The sequence below is a fragment of the Charadrius vociferus genome, unplaced genomic scaffold, assembly GCF_000708025.1.
Source record: "Charadrius vociferus isolate BGI_N301 unplaced genomic scaffold, ASM70802v2 scaffold767, whole genome shotgun sequence".
NCBI lineage: Eukaryota > Metazoa > Chordata > Aves > Charadriiformes > Charadriidae > Charadrius > Charadrius vociferus.
In genome coordinates this window covers 321699-340620 of record NW_009649076.1, presented here as the reverse complement: position 1 = coordinate 340620, position 18922 = coordinate 321699, and the positions used below count along the sequence as shown (strand labels likewise).

General features: G+C 41.7%; 1 protein-coding gene across 1 annotated transcript in view; it reads left to right on the top strand.

The window, feature by feature from the left end:
- Window positions 1–2525: 2525 nt before the first annotated feature.
- The window catches only part of ANK2 (ankyrin 2, neuronal), a 313778-nt gene continuing 297381 nt past the window's right edge, over window positions 2526–18922 (top strand). The window contains exon 1 of the mRNA XM_009888182.1: window positions 2526–2584. Coding sequence (XP_009886484.1) covers window positions 2564–2584 — 21 coding nt within the window. The 5' untranslated portion in view covers window positions 2526–2563. The remainder of the gene's footprint in view (window positions 2585–18922) is intronic.

Genomic DNA, 18922 nt, shown 5'->3' with positions numbered 1-18922 from the left:
AGCAGAACTTGTGCAGTAGATGTCTGAATTTGGCAGTGATTTAAAATGCAGTCTAAAATAAAGTTGGTTGAGTACAGGCAGAATTGATGTTGAGCCGTACACTCTGTTCAGTGTGAGCACGTTATGTGAAAAAGTGGAATTTCCATCTGAAATTTTTCAGAAAGCTTGGGCAAGCGTAGTGCTGCAAAGTATGGGGTTATGATTTAAAGAAATTCAGATGAGCTTTTGATCAAATGTGGAAGCTATTTAGTTGTTACGGGTTTCGTCTATGTTTCTTATCATTTTCCACTTGTGGTATTGGTTAAGAAAACATCTGAAAAGGCAACATATGGCAAAAGCAGTGGTGTGGGTGCAATATGAAATACTTTTCTTTTCAGAATCAGTGCTTGGAAAGATATATTTTGTGTAGTTTTAAGGATCATCTAAGACAATCATACCTTTACAGGCCATATTGTAAACTTGAAAAATTATTTTGAGTTTGAATATAGAAAAGAAACAATAATAATAAATGCAATTTAATCGTAGAAGAGTGATGGATGATGTGTTAATGGGAGAAATAGTTGAGATAGATTTGAGATTTGCAGATGTTGACACCTGTGGTTGTTGCCCGGTCTCCCTGTGTGGGTGCTGGAGAAGGACAGGTACCGTTACCTAGAGTGGAGCAAAAATGCTTCTGCCTGCCTGGTGGTGCTGGGCACCTTCGGACCGGTTCCAGGCTCTGCTGGAGGCTGTTCCCAGACGGGTTCTCGGCCTCTGGGCAAGCGCTCCTGGGTGAGAAGGGGAGGAGGGGACCTCTAGCAGGTTCTGAGCACGTTCCTGCCTGGTTTTCAGGGCTGGTTTGGAGAGGTCCTGTTCAAAATGGATGCAGTGTATGATGGCATGGAAAACCCTGTTTCTGTGGAAGAAAACTGTGAGCTTGTCATGCATACGCTGCTCTTGCTGCTGCTGACTGGAGGGTATTAGGTCTGTTACTGGTTTTGGGGGCCTATACGTACTGTTGCTCCAGTGTCTTCCAGATGAAAATTGAGTTTAGTAGTGCCAATAGTCATTGGTTTGCTGGGATTTCACCCAACAATTCATGGAACAATTACAGCTCTTCCTCCCAGGAATATGTGCTTACATAACTGCTCCAGGTTTTGATTTTCAGATGTGTATTTAGTCTTTTCCCCTTAAGCAAAAAGCCTGAAAGAGGTGATCCTCATGAAGCAAACAAAAAGCTTTAAAGACAGACATTCAAGTCCCCTCCTACCAAAGCCAGGTTTATCAGTCTGCAGACCAACTCGCCGTTTTGACGTGGAGGCAGGAGCCCCGTGGGAACTGCTGTTTTGGGAAATAGCGTGCGCTGGTCAGTCTGTCTTTGTCGTTGTTCTATATTGCTTGGTAGTGCTGCCAAGCACTCTTCAAAAGCTGTCTGTTCTATCGTAGAAGTTGTGCCTTAATTTGCAGTCATTTCCAAAAGTGCTTTAGGACAGTACGTAACCCCAAACTGTTTCTGTACAGTGCAGAGAATGACAAGGCTGCAGAACGGATTGATTTATTTTATCACCTGGACAAACAGGAAGTAAAATTCCAATCTCTTGTGCTAACTTCAACTTAACCACTTAAGAATTACAAAGTTTGGCTGTTTCTAGATCTTGACGTGGCTATCATTAAGAATTTGACGTTTGGGTGGGAAAAGCCTTGAATGCAACCATTCCTTTCTAAAATGAAGCATGGTAAAAGCAAGAAAAGAGCATCGACTTCAGAAATGGCTTTGGTGGCTTGGAAGGAAAAGGGAGGGCCGGTAAAGAGAATGGAATTATTGAGCAGCGACTCAGTAAAGAGGCAAACGTGATCAGCAGCAAGCTGTTTTTCTTCTTTCTCATTAGTAACTAGTTCCTCAGACAGGTGGTGGTACCTACTGTTATACACCACTGTTTAATCTCCAAAGCCGGGAGAGACTAACGATAGAACCGAAAAGAAAGTGGTTAAAATACGGCTTCTGTGGACGTCGGTAGGAAAGCTGTACCTGAGTTCACGGAACTAGTCTGTCCAGTAGAGTCTCATGATTTGCTGTCCTGTGCCCTGTCTGCTCAGAAGGTGTTTTTTTGCTGGTAGATGTTGAAGTTGGACAAATTTCTGTACTAAAGACCACATTGGGGTGCTTCTGCTGCATGTTTTATGTCTCCGTTACTGCAATTGCAATAACGACCTTTTTTTCCAGAGTAAATACACAGAATGTGGAAAACAAATTATTGAAGGCATAGAGGAACTTTTATTTAGAAATCATTTACTGGGGAGGTAAAAAGCAATAATAAGAAAAAAAAATATCTTAAATTCAATTACTGGATGCTTAGCTGAAGCAGAAGTGGAAACGTCATCTAAACTAATAATATAAGCAAAACCCATTACGCTAATAGTCTTGCCTAATTTATAACTACTGAAAACTTACTGGGGAGCAGTGGAGAGCAAGGTATGTATTTGTGATAGATTTGAGAACATGGAAAATTAACCTATTTTTCCTTCTCTTTTTTTTTTTTTTTTAGGTAAGTAACTGAAGGGGACATGAAGAATTGACTTTTAAATGGCCAGCATGTTGCAAAAGGTATTTCACTTTAGATTGAAGAGGAATGTGTGAATAATTCATTTGAGTACTTCTTTAATGAATAGTTGCCTTTTTTTTTCTTAAAAAAAAAAAAAAAAATTAAACCTTCTTTCTTTCACTGAATGACTGAAAGAAGTAAAAATCAGCAAGCCTGTGCTTGGTGTTCATGCTATCCTTAAATGACGTCAGCGTCTAATGGGAAACTGGATACCCTTTCCTTAACTTGTTGTCTGTGTAAGCCATGCTGGTCGACCAGACGCCAAACTGCGTTAGTCCTTCTGCCCCTCTGGTTTGCAGTGACGCTGTTGAGCGTGCAGGCAACGCGTTTGGGGTGCTGCACTAGCAGGTCGCAGGTTATTTCAAGGCAACACGCGCTGCACCATTCAGTAGTGGGACGCAGCTGTGGGCAGGGAGTCTTGAACGCTGCTTGCTGTCCCTGTAGGTGGGCTTAATCCTTCTTCGCTATCAAATGACATCCAGACTGGCAGGAGGTCCTCACTGTGTCATTGCAGAGAAGGCAGAAGAACCTGGTTTTCGCGAGTCGACTACAATTATTTTATTTTCTGTATGCTAAAAATGTAGTAGGAATAATAACATGATGAATGGAATCTGTAAGTATCGTGCTTGAAATCTTTTTCTCCCCCAGAGACTCTGCCTGAGGTCATTTGAGGTGTTACTAATTTTGCTGTGGGTCACTGGAAAGTCTGTTTTAGGTGCTGATCATAAAATTGATAGGTGTGTCACGTCGGATTTTGAAGAGATGATGTCACTAAGCGACTTTGAGAAAGCTAAACCGGCATCTGATCTCTTGCCAGCCAGATGGTTGTGTAGGTATGCGAGGGCTTGCCACGCGTTGGGAAGCGGGATCTGTAAATATGCTGCTAACAAAATTCTCGAGCTTCTGCTGATGACGCCCACACACAAGCTTCAAAGCACACTCTGCTATATTTTGTTTGCGATAGTTGTCCTGCGGATTATTTTTTTAAATCGCTGATCATGGATTATAATTTTGTAGAATGTTTGTTGTCAAATGCAGTGAAATCCATCCGAAGAGTGTAGGTCGATGGGGAGAGCGATGGAGGAATTCCAGTCAATACCTATTAGGGATGGTAACGCAAAGCTATTTGGAAGAATCTTCAGAAAGGCTGGTTAAAGAAAAAGAATTCTGTCTTATAAAAATGTCAGTGTTTCCTAATTATTTCCATTAGAATAAAAGTTATACTGCTTAATATTGTTGACAGAAGAGCGGAAAGGAAGGCAGACGTTTTGATTAGGGATTGTGTCTGGGGTTATGCAAGATAAACTCAATTTTTCATCTGAGTAAGGCAGAACTGAGGTTTAACTCTGAATCTCCTGCTTCTGAAAAGATTATGGAGACTCCTGGGTTTTTGGCTGTTCTCCTTCCCTAGTTTTTGAGTTAAAAAACCAAAGCTATATTGAACGCAAAAAATAAGTTTTCTCTGACAAGATTCTTAGCTGAAAAATTCTGACTGGCTTTGCTTCTTATAGACTTTCCACTTTGAGCTGCGTGTAACTACTTTATCATCTTTTTCTGCTGTGCTTCCTGATTTTTCTTTTCTCTCCACTGGGATTTTACTGACATAGAAATGTCACGGAGAAACAAAGCCTCACCCGGAGCTGATTTAGTGAACTGGAGTTTGGGAATATTTCAGCTTAATCTGTCCAACTAAAACTTCGATAGCACTTGATTATTCTGACTTGCATTTTAAGCAAGAAGTATTTTGAAAAATGGGGTATAAATGTCTTGCGGCTAAGCAAGAAAACAAATCAATCTGTCTTCCTCTCCTGAAGCTTGCTGTAGTTTTACTAGCGCAGAGGTCCTTCTGAACAGAAGCACAGACTTATCAACGTGTAGAAGGTAGCGATGGCGGAGTTCTGCTTCTTATCAGTGAATAAATGCCTTTGTGGGAACCAAAAGCTCTTCCAAGTCCCCGGAGAATGCCACAGCATTGTTGTAGCCTTTTAAAAGAGAAATCTCTTGACTAGTATTTAAACAAAATGCTGCTATTTGTGGCTACTTATGAATTTTTTTTCAATTTGAGCAGCTAAACATTAAGAAAACCTCCAGTTACGAATTGGAGGCAAAACTGTTGGTAACTGGGAAGGATGGGTGGAGCCTGCAGAGCAGTCTGGCCGTTGCTTTCTGCAAGTGAGGTTCTGAGCACCCCAGATCGTTCACTTATTCTTGACATTTACCTTCCCCAGTGTGCGGATGCCGATGTGGAGGCTGAGTGCGCTAATGATACGCCGTTGCTTAAAGGTAGTTTCAGGCTTTGAAGAGCGAAGATTCCCTCTTCGAAGTCGATCCCTTCCCTTAAGTAGGATGCGTTTTCAGCCTACTGGAGTGTTTCCCCTTTATTACTTTGATATAAGCTTAATATTCATAGTGTAGCAGAGACCCACCTGCATGGAAATACAGTGGAGTACAACTTTTGCGTTACTGGGATTTTTCTTAAGCAGTTACTTGGACCTGATAAAATCAATATAAAAATCAACATTATTACTTGTGCACTAGTTTACACGCCAAGCAAAAATCTTAGATCTGATGCAGTGCTTACTGAATGCCTCATGTATTTGGTTAGTGTAAAATTAATACAAGTTAGTCCTGTATAGATTTGTCTCATGGGCTACATCAGGATCCATTGTGGGGAAACAGATATAATGATAGAAAAAAAAAACCAACATGAAATTAGAGTGATTTGTTTCAGGCAATTTAGTTTATTATATTTGACATGTTATCAGGTCTCTGAAACACAACTAAAGCTTTCCCTTGAACACATGTCGTGTCCTGTCTGTCTTAATGACCATCTGCAGTGCATTATTTTGCCTTCACTGTAACGATGTGCTTTCTACTAGAAGCCAGCAGAGACTACTGAGCTGCTGAGGAGTACAATGTCCCTTTAATTCTTATGGGAATAATAATCCAATTTTATATTATACCTTTGAAAGTTTTCAGAGGTCATCTCAGTAAACCAGGCACCGTTCTATGAGCTACATCATCACCGTCTGAAGCAACCTGCCTTATTGGGTTTTGAATTATAGATGCACGTTTCCCCCGTGATGTCTTGCATTATGTTTTTGTCTGTTGAGCCATGTGCACAAGTTTGAGCTCTCAATAGACTTTAAACATACTGAGATTGTACAGTTCATATAGATACACGCCACACGTGCTAAGGTCAGGGATTCTCAAAAGTAGTTCAAAATCCTCTATAATTTTGCCTTGCCTTTTAAAAACACAGCAATGTAGCCTGTATGATTGTAGAGGTGCCAGTGGAAATAGGAACTGGTTTCCCCAGTCCTCAACTGTGCCTTTGTACTGCCTGAAATGAGGTAGGTGTTCTTTTCTTCTTTTGCAAGACACTAAGGACTCGGCAAGCTGTGTGTGCCTATATATATATTATCACAGAACAAAATGTGTCCGTGTGCCATTGGTGCGTAACAAGGTGGCCAGCGTGGTGCTGTGCAGCAGGGAGATGCTGCCCTGTCTCTTTCTCTTCAAGCTTTTGATGAAGGATGCCTACCGGGTTTATGGCACGTGTTGTTCCCAGCTTTCCACGGAGACAGGCGTCACCCTTTCTTTCCTTTCTTGTCTCTGGCTCTGCTGTTAACAGCCACATTTTTTTTCTTGTTGGTCATCCTGAACTGGGACAGTTGCTACAGCACCTGATAAAACGCTGAGAGATGCAGTATTTATTTTTTTTAAAAACTGAGTCAACTGGCAGGATGTTCACCACCTGAAGGAACAGTCCTGGATTCCTAAAGACAGAAGTTACAGCTGTGTTCTGTCTCCTTGTTTTCTGAAACATCTGGCAAATTCTGCAGCTTGGCAGTATACTGTTCATACGCATGCCAGGACACTTTTAAAGACTGATTTGGTGCTTGCAAGAATCGCTGACGCATTGACATGCTTGGCAGTTTACTTTTTTGTTTAATGAGAAGAACACTAAAGAATATTAGGTTAATACAACAGTCGTCAGTATTGGTAACTGTGAGCAACATAATATCGTTTTTTGGGGCAAACCCCCATGCTTGTTAAATTCGGTTTCTGTTGAACTAAGAGGTTAATTCTGCATGCTAAATTCAACTGATGTCATTGGAGAAGAGTCAAGTTTTGGAACTGGTGCTAAGGAAGGATGTGGTTGAGTTTTCTGATATACGTCTGCCTGACTTAGAGTTGAGAAGGAGCTGCGTAAGGCCCGATGAGTTTAAACCTGACTCTGGTTCCTCCTGATAACTAGGCTTAAAAGCATCGGGCAAGATTTGGTTTACTGAAAGGAATACAGAATTGGATCCTGCACTTCGTTTTGGGAAGCTGGGAACTGGCCACGCTCTACAGCTTCCCCTGGAGAATTGTGTTGATTAACTGTAATCTATAATGGGATACTTCTGTGGTTTTATTTGCATATGTTGGAAGGTTTGCTTCGTAGGCTCTCACTAACAAATGCAACACTACTTTTCCTCCTTACTTCAACAAGTAGTGAAGATCTTTTGTTTTACAGCACTCAGTTGCTTACCAGGACTGGTATTCTATCAGGTAATGGTGATATGTAGGTAAAGACATTAACCAATGAAAGGAAACCTGGTTTTCCCCAGAGTGAATAACTGATCTTCTTGGCAAATATTTTGGAGCTTGAGGTGACCTCTAATCCAAGCTGATTCTGAGTACTTAGCTGTTTGAGTGTGTCTCACACTCTATTGGTGGTATTTTCCTTTAGATAACTTCATTGTCGTATTACTGAAAGGCTGTAAGCGGAGGACACATGTACTTAAGATTTTTACAGTGAGCAATGGAAGTTTTAGAACTGATAGAAAGATCTGATGTCTACACCTTAGATTATTTGATAAATTTTTCCTCCTTAAAAAGTGGATGCAGCACTTCAGGATTTCTTCTTTGTTTGCGTACTTTAAAAGTTAAATTGTGTCTTCTGAAGTCTGTGTCTGAAATGTCTATACGCACAAACACAAAACATGACGTCCCTGCCCACGGCATGGGGGGGTTGGAGTTAGATGGTCTTTGAAAATTCCTTCTGACCAAAACCAATCTGTGATTTGATGATTCTGTGAAAAGTCATAGTTGGAGCTGTACTCATCCTTTTCCTTCCCATTGCATTGCTGTAGCTTCATGTTTGGTTTTGTGCTGGGTTTAACAATGGTGCAAAATGCTTATCTTCAGATTCTGTCTCGATGTACAGTGATTTTAAGTTGTGACTATTATCTGCCTGTTTGAATTTTCTAAGGAACAGATATCTACATCTGAAAACAACAGCATAGCGTGTCACGTGAAACGGTACTCTTATTGGCAGCTTCAGGGGACATGAAAGTTTGAATGGGCATAATAAATGAATTACCCTTTGACTTTAAACCGTTCCTTCAAAAGAAGAATGAAATGGCCTATGGTGAGTTTGCACTGCTTTGTGCCTTTTTGTATTTCTCTGTAGGTACACAAGAGGCTCGTTTTCTTTATGATTAATTTAATGCATCGTGATCTGGCCTGTGTTACAAAACGCAAGAAAAAGCATTTTTTTAATTGTAACCAAAATGAGCATGAAACAGTCATGGTTATTTTCTTTTGGTTTTCTTGGGCTCTGTGACTAAAAAATAAGAGAAATCGCAGAGTTCCTATGAAGACTTAAAAGTATTTCACTCTTGCAATTGATTTTTACGTGGAATGCTTACAGATGCTGGGGCAACTAGCAGTGTAGCTAATCACAAGAAGGACTGCTCCATCACAAATTGAAGCTGATGGGCCGTAAAGCAGGAGGTTTGAACCCCAACTGCCACCAGAAGGAGTGGGAAGCTTGATATGTTGGCCAGGGAAGGGCTGAAGGACGCACTGTGAACGAGTGTTAGCTGTTTTAAGATGTTGTGTAGCCATGCTTGAAAATAGCTTTCAGTTCAGTAGCTGGGAAGAAAATGGGGGCGGAAAGCATCTCTTCCTTGAGGCAGTCACTGTTCAATAAGCAGATTGTATAAGGCCCTTCTGTGGCGTGTTCTCTTCTGGCTTGTTTTTTTTCTTTTATTTTTCCTTGGGCGTAAAAATAGAAGGAAGAAGCCACATCACATAGGCTAAGATCTCCCAAAGTGACTTTGCTTTCTTTAAAAGAGAGCCCAAAATATAAATCCCGAGGAACTATCTGATATGGTCCTAAGTCTTTCCAGGGTCCTTTTTCAGACATAAAGTAAAACATGACATGTACAGCATTGACTGCAAAGAGCAACAGGTTGGCTGCCTTTTTTTTTTTTTAAATCTGGTTTAGCCTTTTTGCCAAAGTCCTATTTCTTTTCTTTTACTACAAATGTGGCAGTCAAAAGGGCATTATGTTTTTCCAGTAAGAGAACGGGTAGTTCCTATCATTCAGTGAAATTTCTTACGTTCTGTTTATTAACATATGTTGAGAAAGCACTTTGTTCTCATGCAGTTTTTGCAGTTTCCTTTTTGTGCCGGAAGAGATGAAAACGTAGGTCTGGCCACTTTTCAGGGCTACTTCTAAAGATACGCTCCTTGTTTGAATGTTTTGGATAACTATTGGTTGCCTTTTGTCTCCCCCCATCACCCAATTTGCAGATCCATTCATGTATGCCACTATTATGTCAGGGACTGGTGCTACTTTATGAAAATGTCATGAATGAGCACTTTTGGATGAGACTTTGTTGAGCTGAATAAGAATGGGAAACTAAAATTTCTCCAAATGCTCTGACAAAGTAATCGGATACCAATAGCTGGCTTTTTTGGCATTCTGTGTTTACTTTACATTTAAACAACAGCAGAGAGCCACCTTGATAACTGGTCCTGCAATCATACCATAAAGCTTATCCAGCAGCATTTCAAATGTTTGTCTACCTGTAGCACTAAACAGATGAGCTCGGTAAATCAAGCAAGGATAATTCGTTGTGTCTTCTGGAAATTGCAATGCAATTATTTTACCTTGTTCTTGTCTCAAATTAGTCTTCTCTCCAGTTAGACAAAACCTTCTGGGAGACACTGCTATGTCTTCTGCCCAGTATAGTAACTGTTGGCTGGGAGTAAAAGCTGGAATGTAGGTAGTAACATTCTTAAATGAAACAAAAATGCAGAGTGTTGTTGCCTCTGCTTTTCTCCATCCATGTTCCAGTGCTATTTCTGGCCCAGGTAGAGGTTGAAGATTGGGGCCAAGTTACACAACTTTGTCAGGGTTTCAAACACCACCAGAGACTCGGGCTGCCCAAAGTCATCCTTTTAAGCTTGTGCCTGGCTTTAACCGTGTTTGTGTATTGCAGAAATTTCACTCTTCCACCTTTAAGTGCCACTTAAAAATGCACATCTAATCTCCTGTCAGTCTGAGTGCTTCGTGCATCTTCTCTTCTCTCTGAAGATTACTGCTTCATTGGCTGTATTTCAAGAGTCAATGCAAAATCAATTGGAATTGAGGTTTGTGTTTGCGTTGGATGTAAGTGTTAATGGTAGAAAGGTTTCCATTGACACGTTTGAGGGTGAACTAGGTCAGTCTCGTCACTCTTCTTGAGCAGGAAGGATAGAGTAGGGTTTTTTCCCTCATGAAGTATCAGTGGCAGGTAGTTAATATCTCCGCCTTTTATAAATCATTGCTTTCCCTAGACTACTTTGCGATGGCATGAAATAATAATTAAGACATTATAATACCCCCAAATTTTTCATCTGTGGAAGGTGAGCAAGCCGAGGTGACAAACTATTGCCCCCAGTGTATACCTCAGGAACGCAGATCTTGTGCTGAATTGTTAGATGGGCAATCTGTTTACTGCCTCACAAAATCCCTTCTCCAGATTTACTTGGGAAGGAGGGGAAGGGCTGACAACTGTCGCGTGTATTTTTAAAGTAACTGCAGCTCTGTAGTTTTTATAACCACCTGTGGCTGTGGTGTCTACGGTTGAGAGGTCTGCGTTGCTCCAGGGGTGGGAACGCAAAGGTAGAGGAAGTAATTTTTATTTCCTTTGTATACTCGGAGCCTTTTTAGCTCAAGAAGCTGATGAGAGCTGAGCTGCCTCTCTGTCTGCTCTTGTTTTGCTCAGACTGTAATGTCACAGCAATTTGTCTCATTAGTTTGTAGCCATGAGAACAAATTATGATCTGCTGCAATGGTAATGATATTAACTAAAAAGGTCATAAAAATGATAGGGAGGAAGCGGTGTATTCTAAATATCAAAGCTGTGCAATTAGTATTTTTCCCAAACATTTTCAATTTTATAAAACAAAAAGTGTGTGTGTACATATCTATGTGTATATATGCGTGTGTGAGTGGGTATAGTGTGTATATGTGTATGTTAAACAAAACAAAGACGGTGTTCATGGTTTGATATTAGTAAATGTTAATGTATCTCTATAAATTCTGAGAGGGGAGCCAGCTGATGTAGTAGATTTAAAAACTCAAAGCACTTGGAAATCCTGCGCAGCAGTAGGCAATAGACACTTCCTGCGACATTTTAGCTCTTTTCTTTAGCGCTTAGACATAAACAGCCATTTTTTAGATGGAAACTGGGTTTTTTTCTCAAGAGTCTGTTTACAGCTGGTTATAGAAGAGGTTTTAACTGAATGCGAATAGCGGAATTAAAAAAAACCCAAGGGAGCAGTGCCTTTTGTGAGCGACGCAAACCTTAGGTGGGTGGTTCTGGAGTTGCTGGGAGCCTACAGCTGCCCCTCCTGGTGGGTGAGACGGCGTGCGGGTGAACGGGAGGTAAGGAGCCATGGAAGGAGGTGCCTGGGGTCCACGTCTTAGTAACTATTCCAAGAAAGCAGTTAATGATTTTCGGACTGAACCATTGGTCTTCAAGAATTTTAAAATGGAGTAGCAGCTGGAAAACTGGAATTTTGCCTTGTGTTAAAAATTGGACAAATAAGGAAGGAAGAGTCTAATGTAGGCTCCTCCATAAATAGTGTTCAACTTTGGACACCTGTCCTAAAACCTATCAGAAACAGACTAACAGAAAGCATCCAGGGAAGGCCAGTACCATCCAGGAGAGCACAGACGGTGTTTTTCAGAGCGAGGAGGACGAAACGATCCTCTCCTTCAGGAAAAGGGTTCGGGACAGTTTTAGCTGTATCTCCCTGTGAGGAGGGTTAGCTGGGAGCAGCCTTTCGCTCCCTATCTTCTCGTAACTCTACAACAGGAGTTTGTCTGGAGATTACGGCCTCTGTTGTGGCCAAAAATTTACAAAACAATCTACTTAGTTCTCATTCCTCTTTCTATTTTGTTAACTGATGTTTTCAAAATCACTTTAGTGGTAGTGATAGTCTTGAAACCGTGAATACACTGTTATTTGAAGAACTGTTGCTGGCCTTATTCTTCAGCCAGTCTGAAAGCACGCAGTGAAATAAATTTTGTCAGGGCATTTGGATCCGAACCATGTTGGTTATCCTTAAAAGATGCGTTTTCAAGATCAGAGCAGAGGGCTGTGTGTTTCCCAGTGCTTTCTCCTCAACAATAGCCACAGCTCGGTGCTTGGGGAAGAGTAGGAGCAGGGCAAACATATCTGATATTCCCCTGAATCATCTCCCAGCCGCCGGCTGTTTTTGGCTCAGGGAATTTCCTGAGCTGGATATTGTCTCTGTGTGTTTAATAACCCTCGACAGTTTTCTCTTTCACAAACTTCTCCCTCCTTGAGCTGAAGTAAACCCCTTCCGTCTTGCTATAAATGAAGGGGAATTCCTGCCGCCACCTCGGTTCCAGCTGGGACATCGCAAAGTAGGATGTCATCCCAGGATGGGACATCGGAAGCTTGCTGTCCTGGGGTATCGGATGAGTTCTGACATTGGGGGAGCGGGGGAATACAAGGGTTACGAAGGAAAATAGTGATGTTCGAAACACGGACAGTTATTGTTGAAGTACAGAGTTGAAGTATTGTGCTGAATAAGGGCATATGATGGAGAACAAAAGCAAAACACTAAAAAAATAATACCACGTACTAAAGACAAATTCTTATTCAAATGCTAGACATTTGAGTCTTTGCAGTAACTGCTTGTCTTGTCAGTTCTCTTCCTCTCATAAGTATGGCTTTATTTATAAACTATTAGCTTTCAAAAGGAAGCCATCAGGAAATGAATAACTTTGTAGTCACAGCTGGGTTTAAAAAGTGGAGAAAAAATAGCAAGCTTTTGCCAAGGCGCTCTGTCCACGTGTGCTGGATGATGCAGGAGTTGTGTGACAAAGCATCTGTTGATTCTGTAGCACAAGAAATCAACGTACCCTCTTTTCTTATTTTTGGCATTACGTGTTGTTCCTGTTTTTCGTTTCAAATATTGAAAAAGATATTTTTTTTGGGGGGGGTGGTGTGTGTGTGCTTCCTGACTTTAAAATAACTTTGTTAAAGTGGAGAAACGTAGAGAAGCTTAGAATAGGCATCAAAAATGGGGGACAGAGCCTCATCCCATGGAGCCAAACCAGTTCCCTTTAGGTGCTCCTGGCGAGGTAGGGGACTCCTCAGCAGCATTGCCCAGTGCTCTCCCATCCGCACGAAGAGACACTTCCACCCAGTCGGTGGCACTTGCCGGCTGCGTGCCTGGCTTGCCGAGGGGCAGCGCGGGGCGACTGGCACAGGCACAATTCAGTAGCCAGCAGGGATGGAAGGGGGCGGATGAATCCCGATCGAATCTGGCAGAAAATTATTATTTGCCTTTAAAGAAGTGGCAAAATGATGGCAAAGTGCTCATTTCAATGTGCGTCGAACTAGTGATGGAAAGCACTATACACGGTAACGGCACTGTAAGAGTAAATGTAAGCTGCGTTTTTAGAGGTTTGGGACTTGTTTGGTTTAGGATGAATTTTCACGGGGGTGGCAGAAAACTTATCCCCGACATGGCTGCCAGATTTTTAAGTCTGTGCTCCAAAGCATGAATATTCTAGAGGTTTTCAGCAAAACGGTGGTAAGAATTTTCTCTAAATAATCTGTTCTTTGCAACACAGTTTATTTTTATATGGCTAGATTGTCAGCCCGATACACCACTCGAAGCACTGAAAGCATTTTAAGTTGGGTATAACAACAAGCAGCTCACCCTTATTCTGTAAATTGTTAGACAATCTGCAAACGTTGCTCTCTGCACCACAGCAGAAACATCTGGTAGTGTAAGAATTTAGTCTAGCTTGTCTAGTTCCTAGTCAGGAACTTTTAAGACGACGTTTTTGCTCCTCTTCAAACAATTTCTGCTGTAATGTCAAGTAGGAAGAATTAGGAAAATGCTGAGAGCTGAACAGATGTATGCGCATCATGGCAATTTTAGAAGGAAGCAAAGCACAGTCCCTTAAGCGTTCATCTGGGCTGCAGCACGTCCTCAACAATAACAGTGCAAGTGCAGTAATATGACTTCTATCTGTGGATGCCATCTGATATTTTCTAGATCTCCGTGGCAGTGCTATAGGAGCACGAAGAGTTGCTCCAACGCTGCTGTTCATACGCCCTGTGGAGTCGTACTCTCATCCAGCAAAACAACGGGATGCTGGTGGTCCTAGGAAAAAAGGCTCTAGTTTAAATCGTTTGGCGTGTCAGAGTTTTACCAATAAATTAGTACTGTTAAAATAAATATTGCTATTATAGGAATTGAGTAACAGGAACTGAATTGGAGCCATATGTGACTGTACCTTCCAAGGGCTGTAGTTACGGTAAAATATAAGTTCAAATATTTACGTAAGTACCATGTTGATGTGAAAGCATGCACTCAGCTCAACTGAAGTTCCATTCGCTTTCACACACATATTGAGTATAAATGGTTTTGCCATTTCTCCCGTTACTGTTCCTTTGCAAGTCATGCTACCAATGTTTGGGATATGGTCTCAAAGATGAGTTCCTCTCTCCAAACATATATATGTCTGTTTAGTTTAGTTTATTTTTTTGTTACGTCATTGGTATGAAATCAGCTTGCAAATGATGGTTTTCCAAGGTTTGGGGGGTGGTGGTTGGTGATTACTGACTTCATTTTTGAGTGTGTGACGGTCTTTTCGTAGCACGTAAGTCAATTTTGACTTACTGAAGAGGCATGGGCGCAGAGAGCTAAAAAAAATAATGTTTAGTAGTTATTGGTGGTTTTTTCTTTTTTTTTTTAAAGGAAATGTCTTTCATATCTTTCTTACTTTTTCATTTTGTTTTAATTAGTTCGTGCTATTTAATCTACTTTATAGTTTCCAACCACCAAAACCCAAAATGCATCTTACTTATAGTTTCCCTTAACCTGGACTCCCGTATTAAGGCAATTACAGCATGTAACAAATGTAGTTAGTGCCCAAACTGTGTCCAAGTCCATGTTTCGAGGGGAAGCCAAGTTATTTATACGGGACCGAAGTGTAACATTTCTCTGATAAAGGCCAGTGTTCAGGAATGAAGGTTAAATGGGAATGATGGTCCCCTGCCAGCCTGGCGGAGAGATGGGCTCGTGTAACGTTGTCGCTAAGCCAGCCAGCAAGCCAGGGGAAGAAATAGCTTCTGAATAATTTTCTTTATCTGTTAACCAGTCAGGAAGCTGTAACTGTGATAGTAGCGAAGCTAAGTTATTTAAAACCACTGATAATTAAGAGATTAGTAAGTGTTGGTTGCTATGCTATGTAGTTTACCCTTGAACTATTTTTTAAGGAAGATGTGGCTCTGTGTTTCCTGTTTTACATTTTAGTTGCTTCATTTTGCTCAGTTATAATAAGTTACTAATACTTAAAGCAAATCAGACTGTTCAGAAAGTGTCTAGTAATAATTTTCTTATTTGCTAGTGAGTGGCATCGTTGTCCCGTGTGGTTTTTTTAACTCCTTAATCTCAATGGAAGAAGTGTGTGCTGTTCGGAAGAGATTTTCGGCTGGTCTTGAAATCGCCTATCTGATGATGCGAACAGTATCGTGTGAATAACTTGTCATGACTTCCTGATGCGTATAGATTGGATTTTTTTAATGGGGATTTTAGTTCTCTACTTCATGAGGAGAGGAAAAAGAAAAAAAGAGAAAGACCTAGGGTATTTTACAGATTGGTTGCGAAATAGGAAAGCTAGATTCATTCACAAACGGCGTATGTATAGAACGATTCTAGGATAAAAAGTTGAATGTCTATGCTTTTGACCACATTGCTGGAGCTATATGGGTTGACAGCAGCTGCCTCCAACCTCCCCCCTTCTATCAGAAAACTGGTATGCTGCTAAATTAGGTATAATCAGTCAGAAGACTGCAATGGGGTAATAGTGACTTAAGCGTCGAGGATACTGCTCTTGGAAAATAGCCTCCGAGGATGCCTTAAAAAGCTGCTTTCGCATGTTTGAGTGTTCAGCAGTCACAGTTTAACTTGGAATCGTGAGGGGAGAGGAGTGAGCACGCTGCCGGGGTCCCGGCGTCAGCACGGGTGTGCCTGTGGACCCGTGTTCCTGGCTTCTTGGTGTTTGAGGGAGCTGAAATTCTACCTCCTAAGAGATAGTTCTTTAGTATTTTAGCAGAAGACATGCACGCGTGAATACCTTACTATGGATTTTACATATGTTCGTTTTTCTTCTGATACTTGCTCTGCACGGCTTATCATGGCATTGAAATGGTCAATTTAGGAACTTTGCATCAATATTAAAATACTGTTTTAAAGATGGCTTTCAGGTACATTAGGCAGCTGAACACCAATGTACCTAGAGATTTATTCATTGGAAATCTTGATTGAGAATCTCTGTGCCACTTCAATAACTTTTGCTAACGTTGTGTTTGGTAGGCTTTTTTAGGATGTTAGATATTTTGACTGTTTCCACTGGCTTTGTTTTGACAGTTTTCTTCAATCTGATTTTTTTTACAGTGGTATGCGTAGCAATGGGTATGCTCCTGGGATCTTTTTTGAGGTGGATGAGCAGTGACCAAAGTCTGGGAATGTATTTATAGCTTGGTATTCACACACATCTCCACCTGGCAGCGCTGGGGTGCCGATATACTCGCAGACTATTAGAGTTGTTGCCAGAAATGTTTGCTTAGCGCGTTATAATTACTGTACAGACATGAAGATATTGCTGCTGCCCACTGCGCATCGCTTTGCAGCCTCAGGTGATTGATGGTAAGGACGGGGACCAGCCTGTCCCCAGCTGCGGTCACTGCTAATTGAGCCAGGGAGAATTTCACTCGTGCTTTGCTTCTTGGTTCCCCTCCGTTTGCTGTAGAGGTGGGAAGTTCAACCACTGCCCTGTTTAATCGGGCTGCTTTCGCGTGCCCTCCTCGTCATCGCCGATACCGGCTGCATGGCGTGTAGTGACGGTGCTGTAGGTGCAAGGGGGAATAAATGCACGTAAATTAAGATACGCTGCTTGGGTTTCCGCTCCCGCTGTCTGCGACCTTAGTGCTTAAACCTAGAATCATTGCTGATAAGCATGGTTCTGGGGGATTGAATTTGGCGTGGCACTGCCGCCTGGTGGGCTCCGGCTGGGGAAGGCAGGGCACCAGCTCAGCAGCACTGACCACATTTCTGTTTAATTGCCACGTTTATGTTAAGAAGAGTCTTTATTTCGAGAGGTTTGAAACCAGAAAAGCTGTGCTGAGCTCCAAAATAACAGTGTCAACTGTAAGCGGTTAGGGGAGTCTTGTAATTACGTCAGCTACCCAAGGAGAAAGGTACTCTTCTGACATTTACTTCTACCCAAGAGTAATGTAGCTGTAAGAAAACATGCCGAAATCATGTCGTGTTTTCAGTGGAGATGTATGACCCGTGCATATGCGTGTGTGTTGTGGTGGCAGCAAGCATCCAACGATGAATAAAACGCATACCGATTTGGATTTGATGCTCTATTGCCACCTTGTGCTCATACATCTTCTTTCCACCACACCCTGGCGTTGCGGTAATAAGTTGCATGAGGGAACTTGCATTAGAGATGACATTTGATTAGACGGTGTTTTAAGCAAGCAGTGCCAAACGGAAATGTCAGCTCCTCTTCTGAATTCCTGTATGCAAAGCCCTGGTTAAATAAAACAAGGAAAATGTCTTCCGTAGGAAAATGAATGATTTGGAAACGGAGACGTAAGCCATTTTTCTGACACAGAAGCTCAGTCTGAAAAGCTCACAAACCACAAGCTGAAGCAGAGGCAGTATTTGTGCGTTGTGTTACGAATCGTAGAATTTATGAGAGGAATTTAAACCTTTTGAACATTTTAATAGGGAACAGAAGCAATTGTAGCAGTAGTATTGACTACTTGAGGTGTATTGATTTGTTCCAAAGACTTCTGCTTGGTGGTGTCTGGAAAGCATGCCCCTGAATGTTCATCCTGTCAGCATTTGTGACTGCTTTTCTGGCCCAAACACCGACTTTGGGTCCTCCTGCTCTGTTAGGAACTCTGTTGAGGCAGAGGGAAATGGAAGATTTCAGCTACCATGGGATATTACTAGTAAAAAAAAGTCCTTTATAAAATGCTGGAGGTCACGTGCAATTTAAATTATAGCTGAAAAACATATTAATCCTGTAGTAAAATTCACGATAGAGAGGGAGCAGATGAAACTTGATGGTGTTCCTAACAGGCCCTTTTAGCTGGGAGAATTGGATGGGAACAGAAGAAGCCTCAAAACTTCACAGATTCTGAGCTCCACGTGGAAACAGGTGTATCATTATAAACCAGTTTCTTCTTCTTTGCCTCTTCTGGCACGACTTACTTAGAACTTACACCGGTAGCAAATTCTTTTCATCTCAACCTGCACAACATCTGCAGTTCGTAAGGATAAAGAGAACTAGGAGAACGAAATTAGTAGGAGAACTAAATCTGAATAGTGGGTCCCAACTACATTGTATTTTAGCCGTGTTTATCAATAGTTCAACATAGGCTCTTCAAATTTAGAGAAGCAAATTGGGGCGCATCTTGAGATAGCTTGAGGACCTGAATGTTAAAGGCTACAGAAGAGATTTCCTCATCTGAACTCTGGTAAAAATTGCCGTGGCTGCTGCAGCCAGCTGGCTGCTGAGCTGCACGAGTACCGACAGTAACTCAGACAGCGGTGTGGGAAACATGCAAGGCAGTCACGCGTTATTTCCTGACAACTTGTTCAGTTGGCCATCACACTTTCAGAAGAAAAAAAAAATAAATCTCTGCATCCACCTTGTTGTCCTTTTACCTAAATGAGTCTCTAGGCATGGAAGCTCTGTGCAGAGCAGGAACCAGGCGAAGCATCACATCTGACTTGCCCTGGCTTTTTACGTGGAGTAGGTGAGATATTGAACACGCTTACGGAGTGAGTTCTTTGCCCGCTCATCATCGCTCTCGCTTTTGCCCAGACCTACAGTCTTGCGGCCCGTAAAAAGGATTGTCATGTGAGTAATGGCAGTTACTAATCTGTGGAACCTGTCCAGGGATGTGCACAGGTGGGTATTGAGTTGTTTTGATTCCCTTACC